Genomic DNA, 19099 nt, shown 5'->3' with positions numbered 1-19099 from the left:
GCCAGGGATCTAAGGAGAAGCTTTTCTTGCATCCCTGCTGCGGGGTCAGTAACAGAGGTCTCTCTCCCCCCGAACAGATGATCCGGATGAGCACAGGGCACATGGAAGGGACCCTCCAGCTCCTTTACCTGCTCCTGACTGACTGTTACGTGTACCTCATCCGAAAAGGTAACCCCCTGTGGAAGTGCTATCGGTTGCCGCCTGCCTCTGAGCACCGCTTTGAGCCTCGCTCAATGGGGAAACCCTCAGTGGTGGGATTCAAAAATTTTTACTACCATTTCTGTGGGCGTGGCTTGGGGTATGTGGCTTTGTGGGGGTGGCAGGGGAAGGATAGCGTAAAAATCCCCATTCCCTCCCCACTCCAGGGGAAGGATACTGCAAAATCCCCATTCCCTCCCCACTCCAGGGGAAGGATACTGCAAAATCCCCATTCCCTCCCCACTCCAGGGGAAGGATACTGCAATATCCCCATTCCCTCCCCACTCCAGGGGAAGGATACGGCAAAATCCCCATTCCCTTCCAACTCCAGGGGAAAGATACTGCAAAATCCCCATTCCCTCCCCACTCCAGGGGAAGGATTCTGCAAAATCTCCATTCCCTCCCCACTCCAGGGGAAGGATACGGCAAAATCCCCATTCCCTCCCCACTCCAGGGGAAGGATACTGCAAAATCCCCATCCCCTTCCCACTCCAGGGGAAGGATACTGCAAAATCCCCATTCCCTCCCCACTCCAGGGGAAGGATACGGCAAAATCCCCATTCCCTTCCAACTCCAGGGGAAAGATACTGCAAAATCCCCATTCCCTCCCCACTCCAGGGGAAGGATTCTGCAAAATCTCCATTCCCTTCCTACTCCAGGGGAAGGATACTGCAAAATCTCCATTCCCTCCCCACTCCAGGGGAAGGATACTGCAAAATCCCCATCCCCTTCCCACTCCAGGGGAAGGATACTGCAAAATCTCCATTCTCTCCCCACTCCAGGGGAAGGATACGGCAAAATCCCCATTCCATTCCAACTCCAGGGGAAGGATACTGTAAAATCCCCATTCCCTCTCCACTCCAGGGGAAGGATACTGTAAAATCTCCATTCCCTCCCCACTCCAGGGGAAGGGTTCTGCAAAATCCACATTCCCTCCCCACTCCAGGGGATACTGTAAAATCCCCATTCCCTCCCCACTCCAGGGGAAGGATACTGCAAAATCCCCATCCCCTTCCCACTCCAGGGGAAGGATACGGCAAAATCCCCATTCCCTCCCCACTCCAGGGGAAGGATACGGCAAAATCCCCATTCCATTCCAACTCCAGGGGAAGGATACTGTAAAATCCCCATTCCCTCTCCACTCCAGGGGAAGGATACTGTAAAATCTCCATTCCCTCCCCACTCCAGGGGAAGGGTTCTGCAAAATCCACATTCCCTCCCCACTCCAGGGGAAGGATACGGCAAAATCCCCATTCCATTCCAACTCCAGGGGAAGGATACTGTAAAATCCCCATTCCCTCTCCACTCCAGGGGAAGGATACTGTAAAATCTCCATTCCCTCCCCACTCCAGGGGAAGGGTTCTGCAAAATCCACATTCCCTCCCCACTCCAGGGGAAGGGTTCTGCAAAATCCACATTTCCTCCCAACTCCAAGGGAAGGATATTGCAAAATTTCCATTCCCTCCCCACTCCAGGGAAAGAATTCTGCAAAATCTCCATTCCCTCCCAACTCCAGGGGAAGGATACTGCAAATTCTCCATTCCCTCCCCACTCCAGAGGAAGGGTTCTGCAAAATCTCCATTCCCTCCCCACTCAAGGGGAAGGATACTGCAAAATCCCCATTCCCTCCCCACTCCAGGGGAAGGATACTGCAAAATCTCCATTCCCTCCCCACTCCAGGGGAAGGATACTGCAAAATCTCCATTCCCTCCCCACTCCAGGGGAAGGATACTGCAAAATCCCCATTCCCTCCCCACTCCAGGGGGAAGGATGCTGCAAAATCTCCATTCCCTCCCCACTCCTGGAGAAAGGATACTGTAAAATCTCCATTCCCTCCTGATCAGCTGGTCCTGATCAACACTCTTGGTGCAAGCACTGTCTGTGTGGATGACTCTGCGCCCTGTTTCTCTCACCCCCAGGAGCTGCCGAGAAGCCTTACATGGTGGAGGAGGCTGTGTCCTATAATGAGCTGGACTACATCTCTGTAAGTTGTGGAGGGCTGCTTGGGGCTCTGCCTCTTCCCGGGACAAGATCAGTAGTCAGAGGGAGGGGCCGTCTCACCCCAATCTTGCAGGGACTGAGCGTTCCCCTCCCGGAGGCCAAGGGGTTAAGGGTTCCTTCCAAATGGGCTTTTGCTTAAAATGGAAGGAAAACTAAAAGGGAAATAAGATTAAAGGTTCAGATGCGGGTAAGAGATGATGGATAAGGGAAAGTAGAGTGAAAGGATATCTTTATGAATATATTTCAATTAATGTGTATTAATATTAGAATTAGACGGGTTGGAGAATTAGGTTAGCAGTGTGATAGATTTCAGGATAATATCATAATATAAATACCATATTTTTGGAGTATAAGATGCCCCTTTCCCCCCCAAAAAAGAGGGTAAAAATCTGGGTGCGTCTTATACATTGAATGCCACATTTTTGGCCTCCCGAAACCCCACCTCCTTTGCAAAAATGGACGCGCAGAGGGTTTAGGAGGCTTGCAAAGTGCTCCTGGGGGTTGGGGAGGGCAAAAATAAAGGGGAAACGGGCCAATTTTGCACAAAAACCGAGGCGTACAGAAGGTTTGGGAGGCCTGTAGAATGCTCCTGGGGACTGGGGAGAGCAAAAACGAATGAAAACTGGCCCATTTTTCACAAAAACATTAATCTGAACATGTGTACTAATAGAATAATATGGATTGAAGAACTGGAAAGAACATGAATAGAAGTATTCTAAATGTATAAATGATTGTGATTGGTACTAAAAATGTTGAGATATTGAATGGAAGAATAAAAATGAAATTTTGATTTAATTAAGGATACGTGAATAACCAAAGAGGTGAAAAACACATCTTTGAATATTATAGTGATATGAAAGGGAGGGAAAAGTTAATAGGGATAAAAATAGAGGGGGAAAATAGCAAAAGATAGAAAGAAGGTTAAGTAAGGAAGGGTGATAATAAAAATGTGTAAGTAATATGAAATAATGGAAATGAAATGTAATATTTAGGAGTAATAAGATTAAGTTTATATGTATTGGAATGTATAACACCCAGATAACACACCATTCACGCATTGATATGCATAAAGAATATAAAAAATAAAAATTTGATTGAAAAGATAAAACCAAATGGGCCTTTGTTTTCCCGGCAGGTGGGTCTGGATCAGCAGACAGTGACTTTGGTTTGCACCAACCGCCGGAGGCAGTTCCAGCTGGACACGGCGGACGCTACCCTAACTGAGTAAGGGCTAGGCGGGCCGTGTCCCATCCCCCTCAATGTGGTCACTTCGTCTCTCTTTTAGTAAACCCTGTTGTTCTGAACTAGGCTTCCTAAGATCACGAAGCCAACTCCTCATCCCGATAAAACCCCTTTTATTTAGTTTAAAGGGAATTCCTCTCCAGCAAAGTGCCGGCCAACAGTCTTTCAAGGTATTTCACAACTACAGACCTTGATCAGGCTTGGAGAGCTGTCAGGCCGATATCTTCCAAACGCCACGCTGTAGCCGCAATTACTTGGCAAGAAGTCAGGAACAGATCTTCACCCTAATGAATTGAACTAAATGTCTCCTGCAAACTTCCCTTCCTCTTTCACTCCTCTTTTATTCCCTATGGGAGGGGCCATTCAGCATCCACTTGTGTCTTTACTCCCAAGTCAGCCCTTGTTCCTTAGCTGTTCCCTTCTCCTGGCAGCTCTGCACATACGCACATCGGGAACAGGCTCCAGCTGTTCTTCTGCCCCACTGATCTCTGACTCCGAAGGCAGCTGGTAACTGTCAGATGGCCCTCGCCTCTTCTCTGCCTCCGACACAGAGCCCTCAACAGAGCCTTCCCCAGACTCCAGGACTGGCCCATGTTCCTCCCCAACCTCCTCACTGTCTGAGTCTGCCACTAGCTTTGTTGCCCACTGGTGGGCCACAGCACCTGTGTTCAATCCATCCCCCCTCCTTTGGTGGTCAGGCACAGGGTCCCTAATTCCCCTCTTCTTGCAGATTCTTCCTAACCCGTCTGAGGTCCGCCATGATCAAAGGCTGCCGCGAGCTCCCGTACCCCAGCATCCTAACCGACGCCACCATGGAGAAACTGGTGCTGGCCAAATTTGTGGCTCAGGAATCCAAGAAGGAGGTGCGTCTTCCTCCTGCCCTTCCTCCAGAGGTGGTATTCAGCAGGTTCTGACCAGTTCTGGAGAACCAGTAGCGGGAATTTTGAGTAGTTCGGAGGACCGGCAAATACCACCTCTGGCTGGCCCTGCCCCCATTTATTCTCTGCCTCCCGAGTCCCAGCTGATTGGGAGGGAATGAGGATTTGCAGTATCCTTCCCTTGGAATGGAGTGGGAATGGGGATTTTACAGTATCCTTTCCCTGGAGTGGGGAGGGAATGGAGATTTTGCAGTATCCTTCCCCTGGAATGGAGTGGGAATGGAGGTTTTACAGTATCCTTCCCCCTGGAGGGGGGAGGGAATGGGGATTTTGCAGTATCCTTCCCCTAGAGTGGGGAGGGAATGGGGATTTTGCAGTATCCTTCCCCTGGAGGTGAGAGGGAATGGGGATTTTGCAGTATCCTTTCCCTGCCATTGCCCACCAAGCCACGCCCACACAACCAGTAGTAAAAAAAATTGAATCCCATCACTGCCTTCCTCCCTTCCAAGCGCAGAGGAGTTCCATGTGCTGTAGCCACCCCAGGCAGTCTTCCCTCTGAGAGATGCACCAGCCCTGACTCCATTTTGGGGGTGGGGGGGGGCAAAGGCCAAGCCAGGGATTTGGGGCAGGGGCTCCTTTGGTGGCTCAGAGCCTGGCTAAGCGGCTGACTTGCCTTTGGTAGATCTCGGAAGTGGTGGTCCACTTCTATGGCCTTGTTCACTGGGAAGACCCCACGGATGAGAATCCCGGCCCACCTTTGTCTCACTACGTGTCCACCGAAAACAGCATCGTCAAGGAAGGTGTGCTAAATTACAAAGCAGGAACCAATTACCTGGGCAAGGAAGTCTGGAAGCCCTGCTTTGTTGTGCTCAGGTGAGGAGGGGATGGACGGGGCCGGAAGGAAGGTTGGCTTACACTCGGGTTCCTTTTTTAAAAAATTGTTATTGAAGACAATCTTGACAAAGTAAAAACTGTAAGAGAAAGTATAATAAATTATTGTTGTTAGTTGCAAAGTCGTGTCCGACCCATCGTGACCCCATGGAGAACGTTCCTCCAGGCCTTCCTGTCCTCTGCCATCCTCTGGAGTCCATTGAAGCTCACGCCGACTGCTTCAGTGTCTCCATCCAGCCACTTCCTTCTCTGCCATCCCCTTCTTCTTCTGCCCTCAATATTTCCCAGCATGAGGCTCTTCTCCAGAGAGTCCTGCCTTCTCATTAGATGGCCAAAGTATTTGAGTTTCCTCCCTCAGGATCTGGCCTTCTAAAGAGCAGTCAGGGTTGATCTCCTCAAGGACTGGCTGGTTGGATCGCCTTGCTGTCCAAGGGACTCACAGGAGTCTTCTCCAGCACCAGAGTTCAAAGGCCTCAATTATACAATAATACAATAGTAGAGTTGGAAGGGACCTTGGAGGCCTTCTAGTCCAACCCCCTGCCTAGGCAGGAAACCTTATACCGTTTCAAACAAATGGCTATCCAGCATCTTCTTAAAGACTTCCAGTGTTGGGGCATTCACAACTTCTGGAGGCAACTTCTGTTCCACTGATTAATTGTTCTAACTGTCAGGAAATTCCTCCTCACTTCTAATTTGCTTCTCTCCTTGATTAGTTTGCACCCATTGCTTCTTGTTCTGCCTTCAGGTGCTTTGGAGAATAGTTTGACTCCCTCTTCTTTGTGGCAACCCCTGAGGTATTGGAAGACTGCTATCATGTCTCCCCTAGTCCTTCTTTTCATTCAACTAGACATATCCAGTTCCTGCAACCGTTCATTGTATGTTTTAGCCTCCAGTCCCCTAATCATCTTTGTTGCTCTTCTCTGCACTCTTTCTAGAGTCTCCACATCTTTTCTACATCGTGGTGATCAAAACTGAATGCAGTATTCCAAGTGTGGCCTTACCAAGGCCTTATAAAGTGGTATTAACACTTCACGTGATCTTGATTCTATCCCTCTGTTGATGCAGCCTAGGACTGTGTTGGCTTTTTTGGCAGCTGCTGCACACGGCTGGCTCCTATTTAAATGGTTGTCCACTAGGACTCCAAGGTCCCTCTCACAGTTACTACTCTTGAGGTAGGTACCACCTATACTGTACCTGTGCATTTCGTTTTTCTTGCCTAAATGTAGAACCTTACTCAATTCTTTGGCGGTCAGCCTTTCTTATGGTCCAACCTTCACAGCCATCCATTGCAACTGGGAAAACCATCGCCTTGACTAGATGGACGTTTGTTGGCAGGGTGATGTCTCTGCTTTTTAGTAGGCTGTCTAGATTTGCCATGGTTTTCCTCCCCAAGAGCAAGCCTCTTTTAATTTCATGGCCGCCGTCCCCATCTGCAGTGATACAATAAATAGAAATGTCAACTAGCAAAGAAGAAATAGAAAAGATAAGCCTGCCTCGGAGTTTTGTTTTCTGTGGATATGTTACTTGGACCTCTGACAGCCACGTTAATACCATAATGAGCCTCATTCCAACTTTCTGGTCCCTTCCCAGTTTGTAGAATTTGATCACTTGATGCAAAGATTGCAGAAGTTCGTCCTTGAAAAGTTTATAGAAAGAGACTAGTAAACTAGCAAAGCTTTCCTGATTTTGACCTTTTTTATAGCTTTACCAAAGGGTTAGTGGCGCAGTGGCTCAGTAGCTAAGACGCTGCGCTTGATGATCAGAAAGGTCGGCAGTTTGGCAGTTCGAAACCATAACGGAGCGAGCCCCCGTGACTTGTCTCAGCTTCTGCCAACCTAGCAGTTCGAAAGCACGTAAAAAATGCAAGTAGAAAAATAAGAACCACCTTTGGTGGGAAGGGAACAGCGTTCCGTACACTTTCAGTGTTGAGTCATGCCGGCTACATGACCACGGAGACGTTTTCGGACAGCACTGGCTCTTTGGCTTTGAAACGGAGATGTGCACTGCCCCCTAGAGTCGGGAACGACTAGCACGTATGTGCGAGGGGAAGCTTTACCATTATAGCTTTACCTACGTATTCAGAGAGATTTGTTCATTAAGCATTTCTGATGACCTGTGATCTTTGGTAAATTTTGCTTCCTTACAGTAAGTATTCATCAGCCTTTTTTGCCAAAGTGATTGTTATATAACTTAGAGTAACATTGCTGAAATGGTTTTTTTTTTTTTGCATCTTGATCAGATGTTACGGTATTTCCATCAAGTGGTTTTAACATCTTTAAAGTCAGCGAATTTTACCTTCATTTCTCTTACTGACATCAAGGACAACTGCTCTTTTTGAGAATTTAATATGTAGTGAAATGATCTTTTTGGAGAGTTTCTCTACCACTTTATAAATCCCTAGTTAAGGCCACACCTGGAATACTGCAACCAGTTTTGGTCACCGTACTACAAAAAAGATGTTGAGACCTTGGAAGAAGTGCAGAGAAGAGCAACTAAGATGATCAAAGGCCTGGAGACCAAAACATACGAAAAATGGCTGCAGGATTTGGGTCTGGCTAATCTAAAGAAAAGAAGAATTAGGGGCGACATGATAGCAATATTCTAGTGTTTGAGGGGCTGCCACAAAGAAGAGGGGGGTCAAATTATTCTCCAAAGCACCAGAGGGCAAGAGAAGAAACAACAGGTGGAAACTGATCAAGGAGAGAAGCAACTTGGAATTAAGGAGAAACTTCCTAACAGTGAGGACAATTAACCAGTGGAACAGCTGGCCACCAGAAATCATGGACACTCCATCACTGGAGGTTTTGAAGAAGAAACTATATAGCTACTTATCTGAAATAGCATAGGTTCTCCTGCTTGAGCAGGGGGCTGGACTAGAAGACCTCCAAGGTCCCTTCTAAATCCAATTGTGTTCTAATCTACTATCACTTTCTGTATGTCTTCTCGTGTGTGTTTTTGAGTTTGCTGTTCTACTATATCAGGGGTGGCGAACAAGTTCGACAAAAAGAGCCAAAATTTTAAACTGTGAGAGTCAGAGAGCCACACCACGCAGTGACCTGCCAAAACAGACCCGGAAGCAATGTTCCCTCTAATTTTTTTTCGATGTGAGCAGAAAAGTATAGTGTTTGAGCGGCACATTTTCATGCCTGAGCACCCGAATTTTTTTCACAGATGTCACCTAAGACAACAACGAAATCAGTATTATTTGAAACTCAAAGTTATGTTTCTTCAAGGTACCCGCTTAATTCAAAGTGTTATATAATATCAGTATCACTTAACAACGCTCCTGCTTAGCAACCAAAATGTTGGCTCAGAAACTCTGGCATTTGAAGCACGCAACTCTTAAAGCTGTCAAGTTACAAGACCCTTGCACCCCTAACCCTTTAGGGAAAAAAACCCCCAGGGGTCTTCAAACCTGACAGCTTTAACACTTGTGGACTTCAACTCCTAGAATTCCTCCTCCAGTCATGTTGCAGCGACGTCATCTGCGTGGATCTGCTCCATCTTTGCTTTCTTCATTGTGGGCAGGGCTTCTGCTGAAGATGCCGACGAGTATGAGTTGCCACCAGAATAACTGCTGCTACCTCCTCCTCCAACAGAATCACCAGATTTGCTCCTGAGCTCAGCGCTGGGTTACCTCTGCCCCCTCGCCCTCCTCCGTGCTTTTGAGGAGCCATGAGGCTTTTTTTCCCCTGCTCCCCCCCCCCTCCCGCCTTCCTACTGGCTCCTGCAGCCTCATGGCTCCTCAAAAGCACGGCGGAGGAGGAGGAGGGGGCAGGGGTAACCCAGCGCTGACTGAGCTCAGCTGCTCCGAGCGGAGGGGAGGCGCCACTGCCACGCGCGGAGATGCCGGCTGGAGCTTTGGCGGCTTCATCTCAGCCGCAGCGCCGGGCGGCAAATCCGGCAGTGCTGCCTGTTAGAGGAGGATGAGGAGGAGGTGGCAGCAGTTCTTCCGGTGGCGGTGGGGGCTTTGGGGCTTCACAACTAGCCTCAGTCGCCCCGTGCTCCTCAAAGCAAGTCTGGGGAAGTCCTTTGCAGGCGGCCCGTTCTAGCTGCCTGCAAAGGACCTCCCCAGCTTCCGAAAGGGAGCGCGCGATCCGAGCCACAGTATACTAAATAATGATAAAAGGCAAAGAGCCTCATTTATTTTGGCCGGGAGCCGCATGCGGCTCGCGAGCCGCGTGTTCGCCACCCCTGTACTATATGAAAAGTCTCCTTGTAAAAGTTGAATCCCAAACCATCCTTACTTCTGTACCTTTGCCGTGTAATATTTCTTTTAAGGGAAATGTCCTTTTCTGTAAGTTGCTCTAACGAGCGACTTCTTTCGCCTTGCTTTGCAGCTTTTCTGATGGTCGTCATCTTTTAAACGTATAACCCCAGAGTTACTTTGTCCTGGACTCTGGTTCTTGATGACAGCATAAGAGGCTCCATCCTGTCCTCTTAAGAGAAGGGAGGGAGCATTTAATTTGCATAATGGTATGCTAATTAAAAGTTCGCCAGGTTTGAACTGGGAGGGGCCTTTTCCCAGCAGCTGTTTCTGTCTTCCCTCTGCAGTAACGGCATCTTGTACCAGTACCCAGACCGGACAGACGTCACTCCGCTGCTGTCTGTGAATATGGGGTGAGTCCCAGATGAGGCAGGCTCCAAGCCCTCTCCCCGCCCCACCCCCACCCCAACTCTCACCCCTCTCTCATTTGCCGCAAACTCTCTCCCTTGCAGGGGGGAGCAGTGTGGCGGTTGCCGAAAGTTGAGCGCGAAGGATCGGCCCCACTCCTTCCAGGTCATTTTGACCGAGCGCCCTTCCCTGGAGCTGAGTGCAGAAAACGAAGAGGAGATGGCCGACTGGATGCAGTACCTATGCCAGGCGGTCTCCCAAGGGGTAAGGTCATCCTTGGGATTGGGGCTACGGGGGGAGGTGAGGTCCCTGGGGATCCTGTGCTGCCCAGTGTCCGGACTGGAAGACAGGAGCAGGGCCCTCTTGCCCACAGGATCTCCAAAGGTGATTTGGCCCTCTTCCCACCCAGGTCGTCCCCCAGGGCATGGCCCCTGCACCCTGCGTCCCCTGCTGTCTGGTGGTGACGGAGCAGAAACTGTTCACCTGCCACAAGGACTGCCAGACCAGCTTCTTCCGCTCACTGGCCACTGCTGACTTAACGGAGGTGGATTCTGTCTCCACACAGCCCGGTCGGGAATATTGCCTCCTGGTGAGTCTTCAAGAGGAGGAGGAGGAGGAGGAGGAGGCAGCATATTCCTTGTGTTCTTGGGGTATTCTAACCGAGGCTTCCCAAGGGCAGGAAGCAAACTCCTGGTCCCGACAAAAAACCCTTTTATTAATTTCCTGTGAATTCTGCTCATTTACACCCAGCAAAGTCTTTCAAGGGAGGATTTACAGTCACAGACCTTATCTGGCTTGGAGAGCTGCCAGGCTGGTATCTGCAAAACTTGGCCAGGAGTCTCAGAGAGTCACAAATCAATTAAGCAAACTGTGAACAGGCCCCAGCTGTTCTTCTGCCTCACTGATGTCTGACTCTGAAGGCAGCTGATAACTGGCATACGGCTCTGGCCCCCTCTCTGCCTCCGACACAGAGCCCTCGTCAGAGCCTTCCCCGGACTCCAGAAATGGCCATGTTCCTTCCCAACCTCCTCACTGTCTGAATCTGCTGACACAGGCGGGCTACAACACTTGGGAATTTGTCAGGCCTGGGGCTCACGTAGTCTTCCTCTCCTTACCCCTTTAGGAGTTTGCCCAGGAGCAGAAGCAGTACGTTCCCCCGTGGGTCCTCTATTTCAGCTGCCCTGCCGAACTGGAGCGATTCCTGCTGGCGCTGGACGCTGTGTGGAAGAGCACCTACAAGGTTGGCTGGTCATGTGGTGGGCAGCCTCGGCTCTGTACACGGGGGGCCCCCAGGCGGCGGGTGGCCGGCCCCGTCTTCCCTCTCACGACTCCTTTTGCCCCCGCTGTGTCGGCAGGTGGACCTTCTGCACAAGCCCCTTGAGGACAGCTCCGTCCGGAAGAAATGTGAGGATGCACTGAGCCTGATCCACAGCACATGGCAGCCCAGCGACAGCCTCTGTCATAGCCGGGCTTCCCGGGACCCCTAGTGTTAGCCTCCCGGGAGGCGAAGAACAGCCTGATCCCACCAGGCAGACGCACGGACTCGCGCACAAGGGAGGGGAGGACCTGAGGCAGGAGGGGTGCGGGCCTCGCTTGCTTTGGACACTCCACGAGCCCAGCTCCAAGCCCGGGAGGGGGGGTCTGTTTGCTACTGCTACTATTGACTCCGTCTCGCGCATGGGTTACAGGACGCGTTTGCGCCAAGCGTGGGCTGTCCGCCCCGCATCTCGGTAGGGATTCTGGGTAGAAGAGGGAGCGAGAAGCAGGAGTCTTGGGGCCACTCCAGGGTAGGACGGGGTCCAGGAGACGGGAGGGATAGCCGTGAAGAATGGTGAGCTTAGGGTGCCAGTGGGGAGGGGCTTCTGCACAAGGTGGCGTCATTAGTCTGGCAGCTGTCCATCTTTTAGATGCCAGAGCCCAGACTGCGTCGCCCTCCCCCCGCATATGTTACTTTTGTCCAAGGCTGGCAGCCAGCCTTGGTCCCCGTTTGCCCTTCGCAGCTTCTGTGCTACTGTCATGGCCGCCTTCCATGCCCACCCCCGCCCCTACTGAGCTAGGAAGGAGCCGCCAGGGCTCCCCCACCACCCGCCTCTCGTCTCGCCCTGCTCCCCGGCAGCAGAGCCTTTGCTGGGGGGAATTGGGCAGCAGGCCTGGGTGGGTGGGGACAGTGTCTCCCGCCACTTGGAGCTGAGGGTCCTTGTGCTGGGGGAGTGGGGGGGGGGGGCAACAGCTCACAGGGCTTTCTGTGCACAGACTGCCCCCCCCCCAACGTTTTGGGGTCTGGGTTGAAGTTGCAGTTTAATCTTTCCAACAGTCGGACTAGGAGTAGTTGCAGTTGCCTTGGGTTGTTTTTTTTCTTCTTAAATCTTTTCTTATTTTTAGACTCTTTCATTTTAACGAACGAAACGAGAGACCTGCTAATGTACTGTACGTGTTTCCCGCAGGGGCCTTTTCCAAGGAGAGGCCCCTGTGGCATTGTGGGCCCGGATACACGTGGGCCGGCCCTTCTAATAAAGGCAACTTGGCATTACACAGCACTGCGCGCCTGCCTGCTCAGCCGCCTCCCCTTTGCCACCCTGAGGCTTCCTCCGGGGCCCGAGGCCTCCCGCCGGTTCGTCCTGCTTGCCACCGAGCACTAGAGATAGGTAGGAGCATCTCCAGGAGTGACACTAGCAGTGACTTCCAAAGGCCAACATTTTTCGGCCTCTTGCTCTCAGAACTCTCAGTTCCTCAGATCCGCTTCCCACAGCCATGCCCGCCCTAGACCCTGGCCCAGAGCCGATGTCCGAGATCTTCAAGGTTGACTCAGCCTTCCATCCTTCCGAGGTGGGTAAAATGAGGACCCAGATTGTTGGGGGCAAGAGGCTGACTCTATAAACCGCTTAGAGAGGACTGTTAAACACTGAAGCGGTACACGTCTAAGTGCTATTATTATCTTCCTCCTTCCTTCCATCCATCCATCCATTCATTGTGCCCAGTGGTTAGAACGCAGTATTGCAGGCTAACTCTGCCCACTGCCAGGAGTTCAATCTCGACTGGCTCAAGGTTGACTCAGCCTTCCGTCCTTCCAAGGTGGGTAAAATGAGGACCCAGATTGTTGCGGGGGAGAGGCTGACTTTCTAAACCACTTAAAGAGGGCTTTAAAAGCACTGAAGCGGTATATAAGTCTAGACCAGTGTTTCTCAAACTTGGCGACTTTAAGTCCTGTGGACTTCAATTCCCAGAATTCCCCAGCCAGCTATGCTGGCTGGGGGATTCTGGGAGTTGAAGTCCACAGGACTTAAAGTTGCCAAGTTTGAGAAACACTGGTCTAGACGCTAGTGCTATCTTCGGTTAATGAGGCTGACGAGGCACCCGCCAAACCCCTGGCGCAGCACCAGCTGCAGAGAAGCCGATTTCCACAAGATCCCACAAGATTCTCTTCGTGGGGTGAGGGCCCAGTGGCCCACAAAGACAAAGGGGGGAGGGAGTCTCCGTGGCTCTTCCGGGCTTGGAAAGGGCGCTGCCTGTCCTGCTTGGGGAAGATCAGGGGGCTGAGCCCTGTCATGTGCCCCCCCCCTTTGTGATGCCCCCACAGGACGCCCTGCCCTTCTCCTGGCACATCCTTCCCGCTGGAGCCCCAGACCCAGAACTCCGACTGTGCTTTTTGAACCCTGGAGCTGCTGCTCGGCCGGGATTGGCTGCCCACGTGCTCAAGATCTGTGTGCCAGCAGCGATGGCTGTGCTTGTCCAAACCAGAAGCTTGGGGGAAGCCCCTTGTGCCCCCTCCCAGCAACTTTACCCCCTCCCCCAGGATTACCGTATTTTTCAGACTATTAAGACGCACTGGAGTATAAGACGCACCAAGATTTTGAAGAGGCATTTTTTTTAAAAAAAAGTGTTTGCACTCTGTAGGCCTCGTTTTTTTGTGAAAATACTTTTGGATTATAAGACGCACCTTTTCCCACCCAAAAATGTGGGTGAAAATCTAAGGCGCCTAATACACTGAATGCGACATTTTTGGCCTCTTGAAACCCCACCCCACCCCACTCCTTTGTAAAAATGGACATGCAGAGGGTTTGGAAGGCTTGTACAATGCTCCTGGGGGACGCGGGGGGGGGGGCAAAAACAGGCAAAAAAACAGCTTGTTTTTTGCTTGTTTTTTCCCTCCCCATCCCCAAGGGCACTCTGAAAACCTCCTAAAGGCTGTGCATGTCCATTTTTACGAAAGGGGGGGAGGTCGGGTTCGAGAGGCCAAAAATGCCGTATTCAGTGTATTAGATGTACCCAGATTTTCAACCTCTTTTTTTGGTGTCTTATACTCTGAAAAATATGGTAGCTTGTTTCCCCCTCCTGCCCTGCGAGGGGTCACTTCTTGGCAGCAGACCCTCCTACCTGAGGAATGTGCGTTTTGAGAGCCCCGCCTACCCAACAGAATGGCTGTCCTTTGGGTAGCAGTACCGTCCTGTCACTCATCAGGGCTAGGAGGGGAGGGGGGTCAAAGGTGAGGCTGCTTGCAGAAACAGCCTCTTTCCTGGGCCAGGAGCGGGGTGGAGCTGACAGGTTTGGCATCCAGCTCCGGAGGGAGGCGGCTGTGTGGAGGAGGGGAGGAGGGCTGGCCCTTGGCACAGTGGGTGGACCCAGCCACCTGCCTCCCTCCCCTGCCTGGCCCACTGGTGGAGCAGCAAATAAAGGCCCTCTCTGAACTGGTTTCACCCAGAGGGAAGCACAGCTCGGGCTGGAGGGGAGAGCCGGGGCTGCTAATGCTGGGCAGGGCTCAGCGCAGCTCGGGCTGGCTGTCGGGCATCAATGCCAGTCACCCAGTGCTTGCAGGAAGAAAGGCCCCCCCTCATCTCATGTAGGCTGCCACTGCAAGGGTACTGCTTGGATGGGGAGGCCTCCTGTCCCATCTCTCCGCCTGGGCCAGGGACAGCTGCCCCATGGAGCCCTCCTCCCGCTGCCCGGCTGCTGCCTCCCTCTCCCCCCTGGTGGATTTTCTCTTGGGGGCTGCAGCGTGCTGCTTGGCCTGCGTGTTCCCCAACCGGCTGGAGGTGGTGAAGACGTGCCTGCAGCTGCAGGGGGAGCTCTGTGCCCGGGGCTCGTACCCCCGCCACTACCGAGGGGTGCTGCAGGCGATGGTGGCGGGCCGGCGGACTGCGGGGTCTGCAGAAAGGACTGGCGGCCGGGCTGCTGTACCAGGGACTGATGAACGGCGTGCGATTCGGCTTCTACTCCCACGCTGACGATATCGGCCTGACCCAGCATCCAGGACGGACCTTGGCAGCTGGAGCTGAGGCCGATGGGTCCCAAAGCAAACCACAGCAGCTGCATCGGTTGCCTGTCCCACCTGGAGAGGATCGCTTTCTGGGAAGCTCAGCACCCTGGCTTGACAAAAGCTCCACTCCCAGGGGCAGTGGCCCAGCATAGCTAGCCAGCCAGCCTGAAAAGCTCCCAGCCCACCTATCCCTGGAGCTGGGCTTTGCAACCGTCGACCTCGGGATGGAAGTGTTTTCCTAACTGAGGCCTGGCTGCCAGCAAGGTCTCTCAAACAGCCCATCTCTCAGCAGCAGCCCCTCACCCCTCCGCCCACCGAAACATCCTAGGCCAAAGGGCATCCACTTTCGGCTCTGGAGCCGCATGTGGCTCTTTTCGTCCTTCTGCTGCGGCTCCCTGCCACTGGTGGGCTCCACAATTGATAGGGCTTTCGGTTAGGAACGGTAGAGGGAAAAGGATGCCGTGCTAGGAGGAGACTCTATGGTGGAGGGAACCGGACTTCCGTTCAGCTCCAGAATTGAAAGGGGGGCTTCCGGTTAGTGTGGCTCTTCTGAGTGTTTAAGGTTGCCGACCCCTGTCCTAGGCAAAGAGCAAGTGAGCAGGCTCTGTGCACGCATGTGTGTATATGTGTGTGCATGCCCTGCACAGGGTGGGCCTTTGCCCAGCATCCGACTCACCTGCAGGAGCTCCCCTTTGGCCATTCCCAGCCACCCTGCTTCCCAGGGCCCATTCCTAAGCGTCCGTATCGGCCTGCGGATCACCTGGATTGGCCCTTGCCCAGACACTTTCTCCGGCTTTTCGCTTCCCAGTGGTTCAAGGAAGGCAGCAGGATGGTGGCCCTTGCTGGGGGCATGATCAGCAGCGTGGCGGTGGCCATGGCTATGACTCCCTTTGATGTGGTCAGCACACGGCTCTACAACCAGCCGGTGGATGATAGGAGTACAGTGAGGCTCCCACTGCGGAAGAAGACTTTGGGGACGGAAGCATTGGTTGGGGGGAACGTTACTCCATCAACCAGTTCTGTCCTCTTCCCCCCTTCCCCCGGTTGCAGGGCACACATTACCGTGGCTTCTTCGACTGCGTTGTGCGGGTCTCGGGGAAGGAAGGCATCCTGGCCCTGTATAAGGGCTTCGGCCCCATTTACCTCCGCCTGGGACCTCACACCATTCTCAGCCTTCTGGGATGAGCCGAGAAGGGTCACCTACTGGCAGCAGGCTACCTGAAGACCCCATGCTGCTCGGGACCCTCCAGCCCTAGAGAGAGCAGGACTGAGGGGAGGGGGAGCAAACCCCCTTTTTCCAGCTGGAGCGCCAGGAGGTTTGTCTGCTGCAAATGTGTCCAGTGACGGCGGCTGGAGAATGAAGGATGCCGTACATTACAACCTTTAAGCAAAGTTGAAGCTTCAACCACCGTCCTTTTTCTTGGGGGAGGGGTGTCCCAAATTCACTACCTGAGAAAGGACTCTTCCAAGCGGACTGGATTTTACTCCTTCCCTCCAGGATTTCTCCACACACACACACATACACACACTTGACTCACACTCCAGGGTTAGAATCAGAAAGACCAGTGCCAGAAGCTACTGCCTCTTCAAGAGTCCGCAGCGGCTGCACTCAGGCTGAAGCCTCAGGTTTTTCCCACAGAAGAGGGAGATCGGGTAAAGCAAGAAAGGAAGAAGAGAGAGGGGGAGAAAGGGAAAGAGAGAAAAAGGCAAGAGAAAGGAGAGAAAGAAGGAAGAAAAAAGCGAGAGAAAGAAGAAAGACAAAAAGAAGAAAGAAATAGAGGAGAGGAAGAGAAAAAGAAGAACGACAAAGGAGAAACCAAAGGAAGAAAAATAGAGGAGGGAAAGAAAAAAGGAAAAGAAAAAAGAAAAAAATAGAAAGGAAAAAGGAGAGAGAAAAGAGAAAGAGGATTCTGAGAGATGACGGGAGAAAGTGCAGAGGGACCCTGCTTTGGAAATGCTGAACTCCTTTTCTGGAGTAGCCCGGGGAGGGGGGGGCTCCTAGGATGGGGTCAGGCCCAAAGTTTGGGGAGGGGTCCCATTGCCTCTTCTGACTTTGGGGAGCCATGAGAAGGGATGAAGGGGAGGGCACCACAGGAGGGCCCGGTTGCAACCATTCCTGGAGTAGGGTAGTGTCCAGGTGCCGGTCCCAACATAGTTGTCTCCAGCAAGAGCAGTCTGGCCATCAGCGGCGCCTCCTGCAGGAAGGAAAAGGGCATTGGGCTTTATGGATCGCTCATTGGAAGCATTTTTTTTTTCCCCTCGCCTTGTTGGTCGGGCAAAGTTTAGTTGGCAAAATTACCCGTTTTTTGTTTTTTTTTAACATAAAAGACAACATAAAAAATTCTCATCCATTATATACAGCATGTCGTTTGGTTACAAGCTTTTGTGCATCCATATTTTCAATTACGTATATGGTTACAAATTTTCCATCTAATATAACTAGGTAGCTCACTTTCATTGTACATCATATATTCAATTAGTTAATATTTCTTTCCTTTCAGCCAACCTAATTTCCTTGCATTCTTGATTGTCTATTTAATAACAATATACCTTTATGTAGTCACTTATCTCATTCTGATTATTTTTATAGTGTAAAAGAATTTACCAACAGTTTATGTTTATACATCACTACTTTCAATTATGCATAATCCCGCCAATCACCCATCAAGTATGCTTATGTTCATTGTTGTCCTTCTACATCATACATTCAAACCAAAATTTTATTCCTTCATTTTTAAACAAAGTATTCTAAATACTCAGTTCATAGATATACCAGTCTTTCATTACTTCCTTATTAAACTATTTATCAACAAGATATCTTTATAATATACATCACTGCTTAGAGTTATGCATAATATCACCAATCATCTATTAAATGTACATAGATTCATTATTATCCTTATCCTTCATTTTAAAACAAAGTATTCTAAATTTTTCAATTTATCGGTATGTCAGTCTTTCATTGTATCGTTATTAATCTATTTAACAACATAATTGTATTATCACTTAGCTCCTTCAATTAAAACATAAATAAAAACATTTTTCTTTTTCTTTTTTGTCCAGCCACCGATAAAGCAAATCCCATGTCTTATAAAATTGCTCATCTTCTTGTTCTCTGATTTCAAATGTCAATTTACTCATTTCAGCACACTCCATTATCTTTCGAATAACTTCCTCCTGTTTTGGTATTGTTTCATTTTTCCAATTTTTGGAAAATACGATTCTAGCTGCTGTTAAAACGTTTACAATCAAATATTTCAAGTCTTTATTGTAAATTTCTGGTATGATTCCCAATAAAAAAATATCTGGTTTAAGGTCTATGTGTTTGTGTATCATATTCTCCAACCACATGTGAATCTTAGTCCAGTATCTTTTAGCTTCAATGCAAGTCCACCACATGTGGTAATATAAACCCGGTGTCTGATGACATTTCCAACACTTTTCCGATGTATTCTTAGGCATTTTTGCAATTCTCGTTGGGGGTAGATGCCATCTGTAAAACATCTTATACAAATTTTCTCTATATGCAGTTGACATTGTCATTTTATAATTTTGGGACCACAATTTCTGCCATTTCTCTAAATCAGTCCCATGTCCAAAAAATTTCCCCCAAGCCATCATAGTTTCTTTAACTTGTTCCTCTTGTAGTTTGATCTCTAATAAATATCTGTTCTGACACCCTCCTCTTGTATACCAAGACACTCCGACACAAAGTCTCTTCAAAGATGTTTATTGACATACAGGTTCCACCTTGGCAGCAATCCAGCCTGCCAAGGTCAAGATAGCACTCTGGGCAGCATTCCAGCTACAGCGACACCCCTTGGCAGCAATCCAGCTACCAAGCTCCAGATAATCACCTTAGCAGCACTCCTGCCTGCCAAGGTCCAGGGAACAGATTGACAGTAATCCAGGTAAACCCTTTAGCAGCAATCCAGCCTGCCAAAGTACAACACAGATCTGAGCTTCTCCAACTCCAATGATCAGTTGATTCCTGCAAAGGGTGTGTCCACAAGCAGTCCC

The 19099-nt window shown here is 50.6% G+C and overlaps 1 protein-coding gene and 1 pseudogene across 4 annotated transcripts in view; both read left to right on the top strand.

Moving 5' to 3' along the window:
• Nucleotides 1–12355, top strand: part of LOC309392944 (msx2-interacting protein-like) — a 56461-nt gene extending 44106 nt beyond the window's left edge. For all 3 annotated transcript variants that reach the window (XM_081954597.1, XM_081954596.1, XM_081954595.1), the window contains exons 12-21: nt 78–168; nt 2118–2182; nt 3335–3423; nt 4172–4304; nt 5002–5192; nt 9765–9830; nt 9930–10089; nt 10235–10414; nt 10949–11065; nt 11181–12355. In XM_081954597.1, coding sequence (XP_081810723.1) covers nt 78–168; nt 2118–2182; nt 3335–3423; nt 4172–4304; nt 5002–5192; nt 9765–9830; nt 9930–10089; nt 10235–10414; nt 10949–11065; nt 11181–11312 — 1224 coding nt within the window. In that variant the 3' untranslated portion in view covers nt 11313–12355. The remainder of the gene's footprint in view (nt 1–77; nt 169–2117; nt 2183–3334; nt 3424–4171; nt 4305–5001; nt 5193–9764; nt 9831–9929; nt 10090–10234; nt 10415–10948; nt 11066–11180) is intronic.
• A 2389-nt stretch (nt 12356–14744) lies between these two features.
• LOC309392734 (solute carrier family 25 member 34-like) lies at nt 14745–18393 on the top strand (annotated as a pseudogene). Its single transcript has 3 exons — nt 14745–15188; nt 15662–16022; nt 16130–18393. The product of its transcript is annotated as a solute carrier family 25 member 34-like (transcript).
• Nucleotides 18394–19099: the final 706 nt, after the last annotated feature.

This window comes from Natrix helvetica (genome assembly GCF_964273705.1).
Source record: "Natrix helvetica genome assembly, chromosome: 5".
NCBI classification, from domain to species: domain Eukaryota; kingdom Metazoa; phylum Chordata; class Lepidosauria; order Squamata; family Natricidae; genus Natrix; species Natrix helvetica.
Note: the sequence above shows the minus strand (reverse complement) of the source record. Positions and strands in the feature narration are given on the sequence as shown.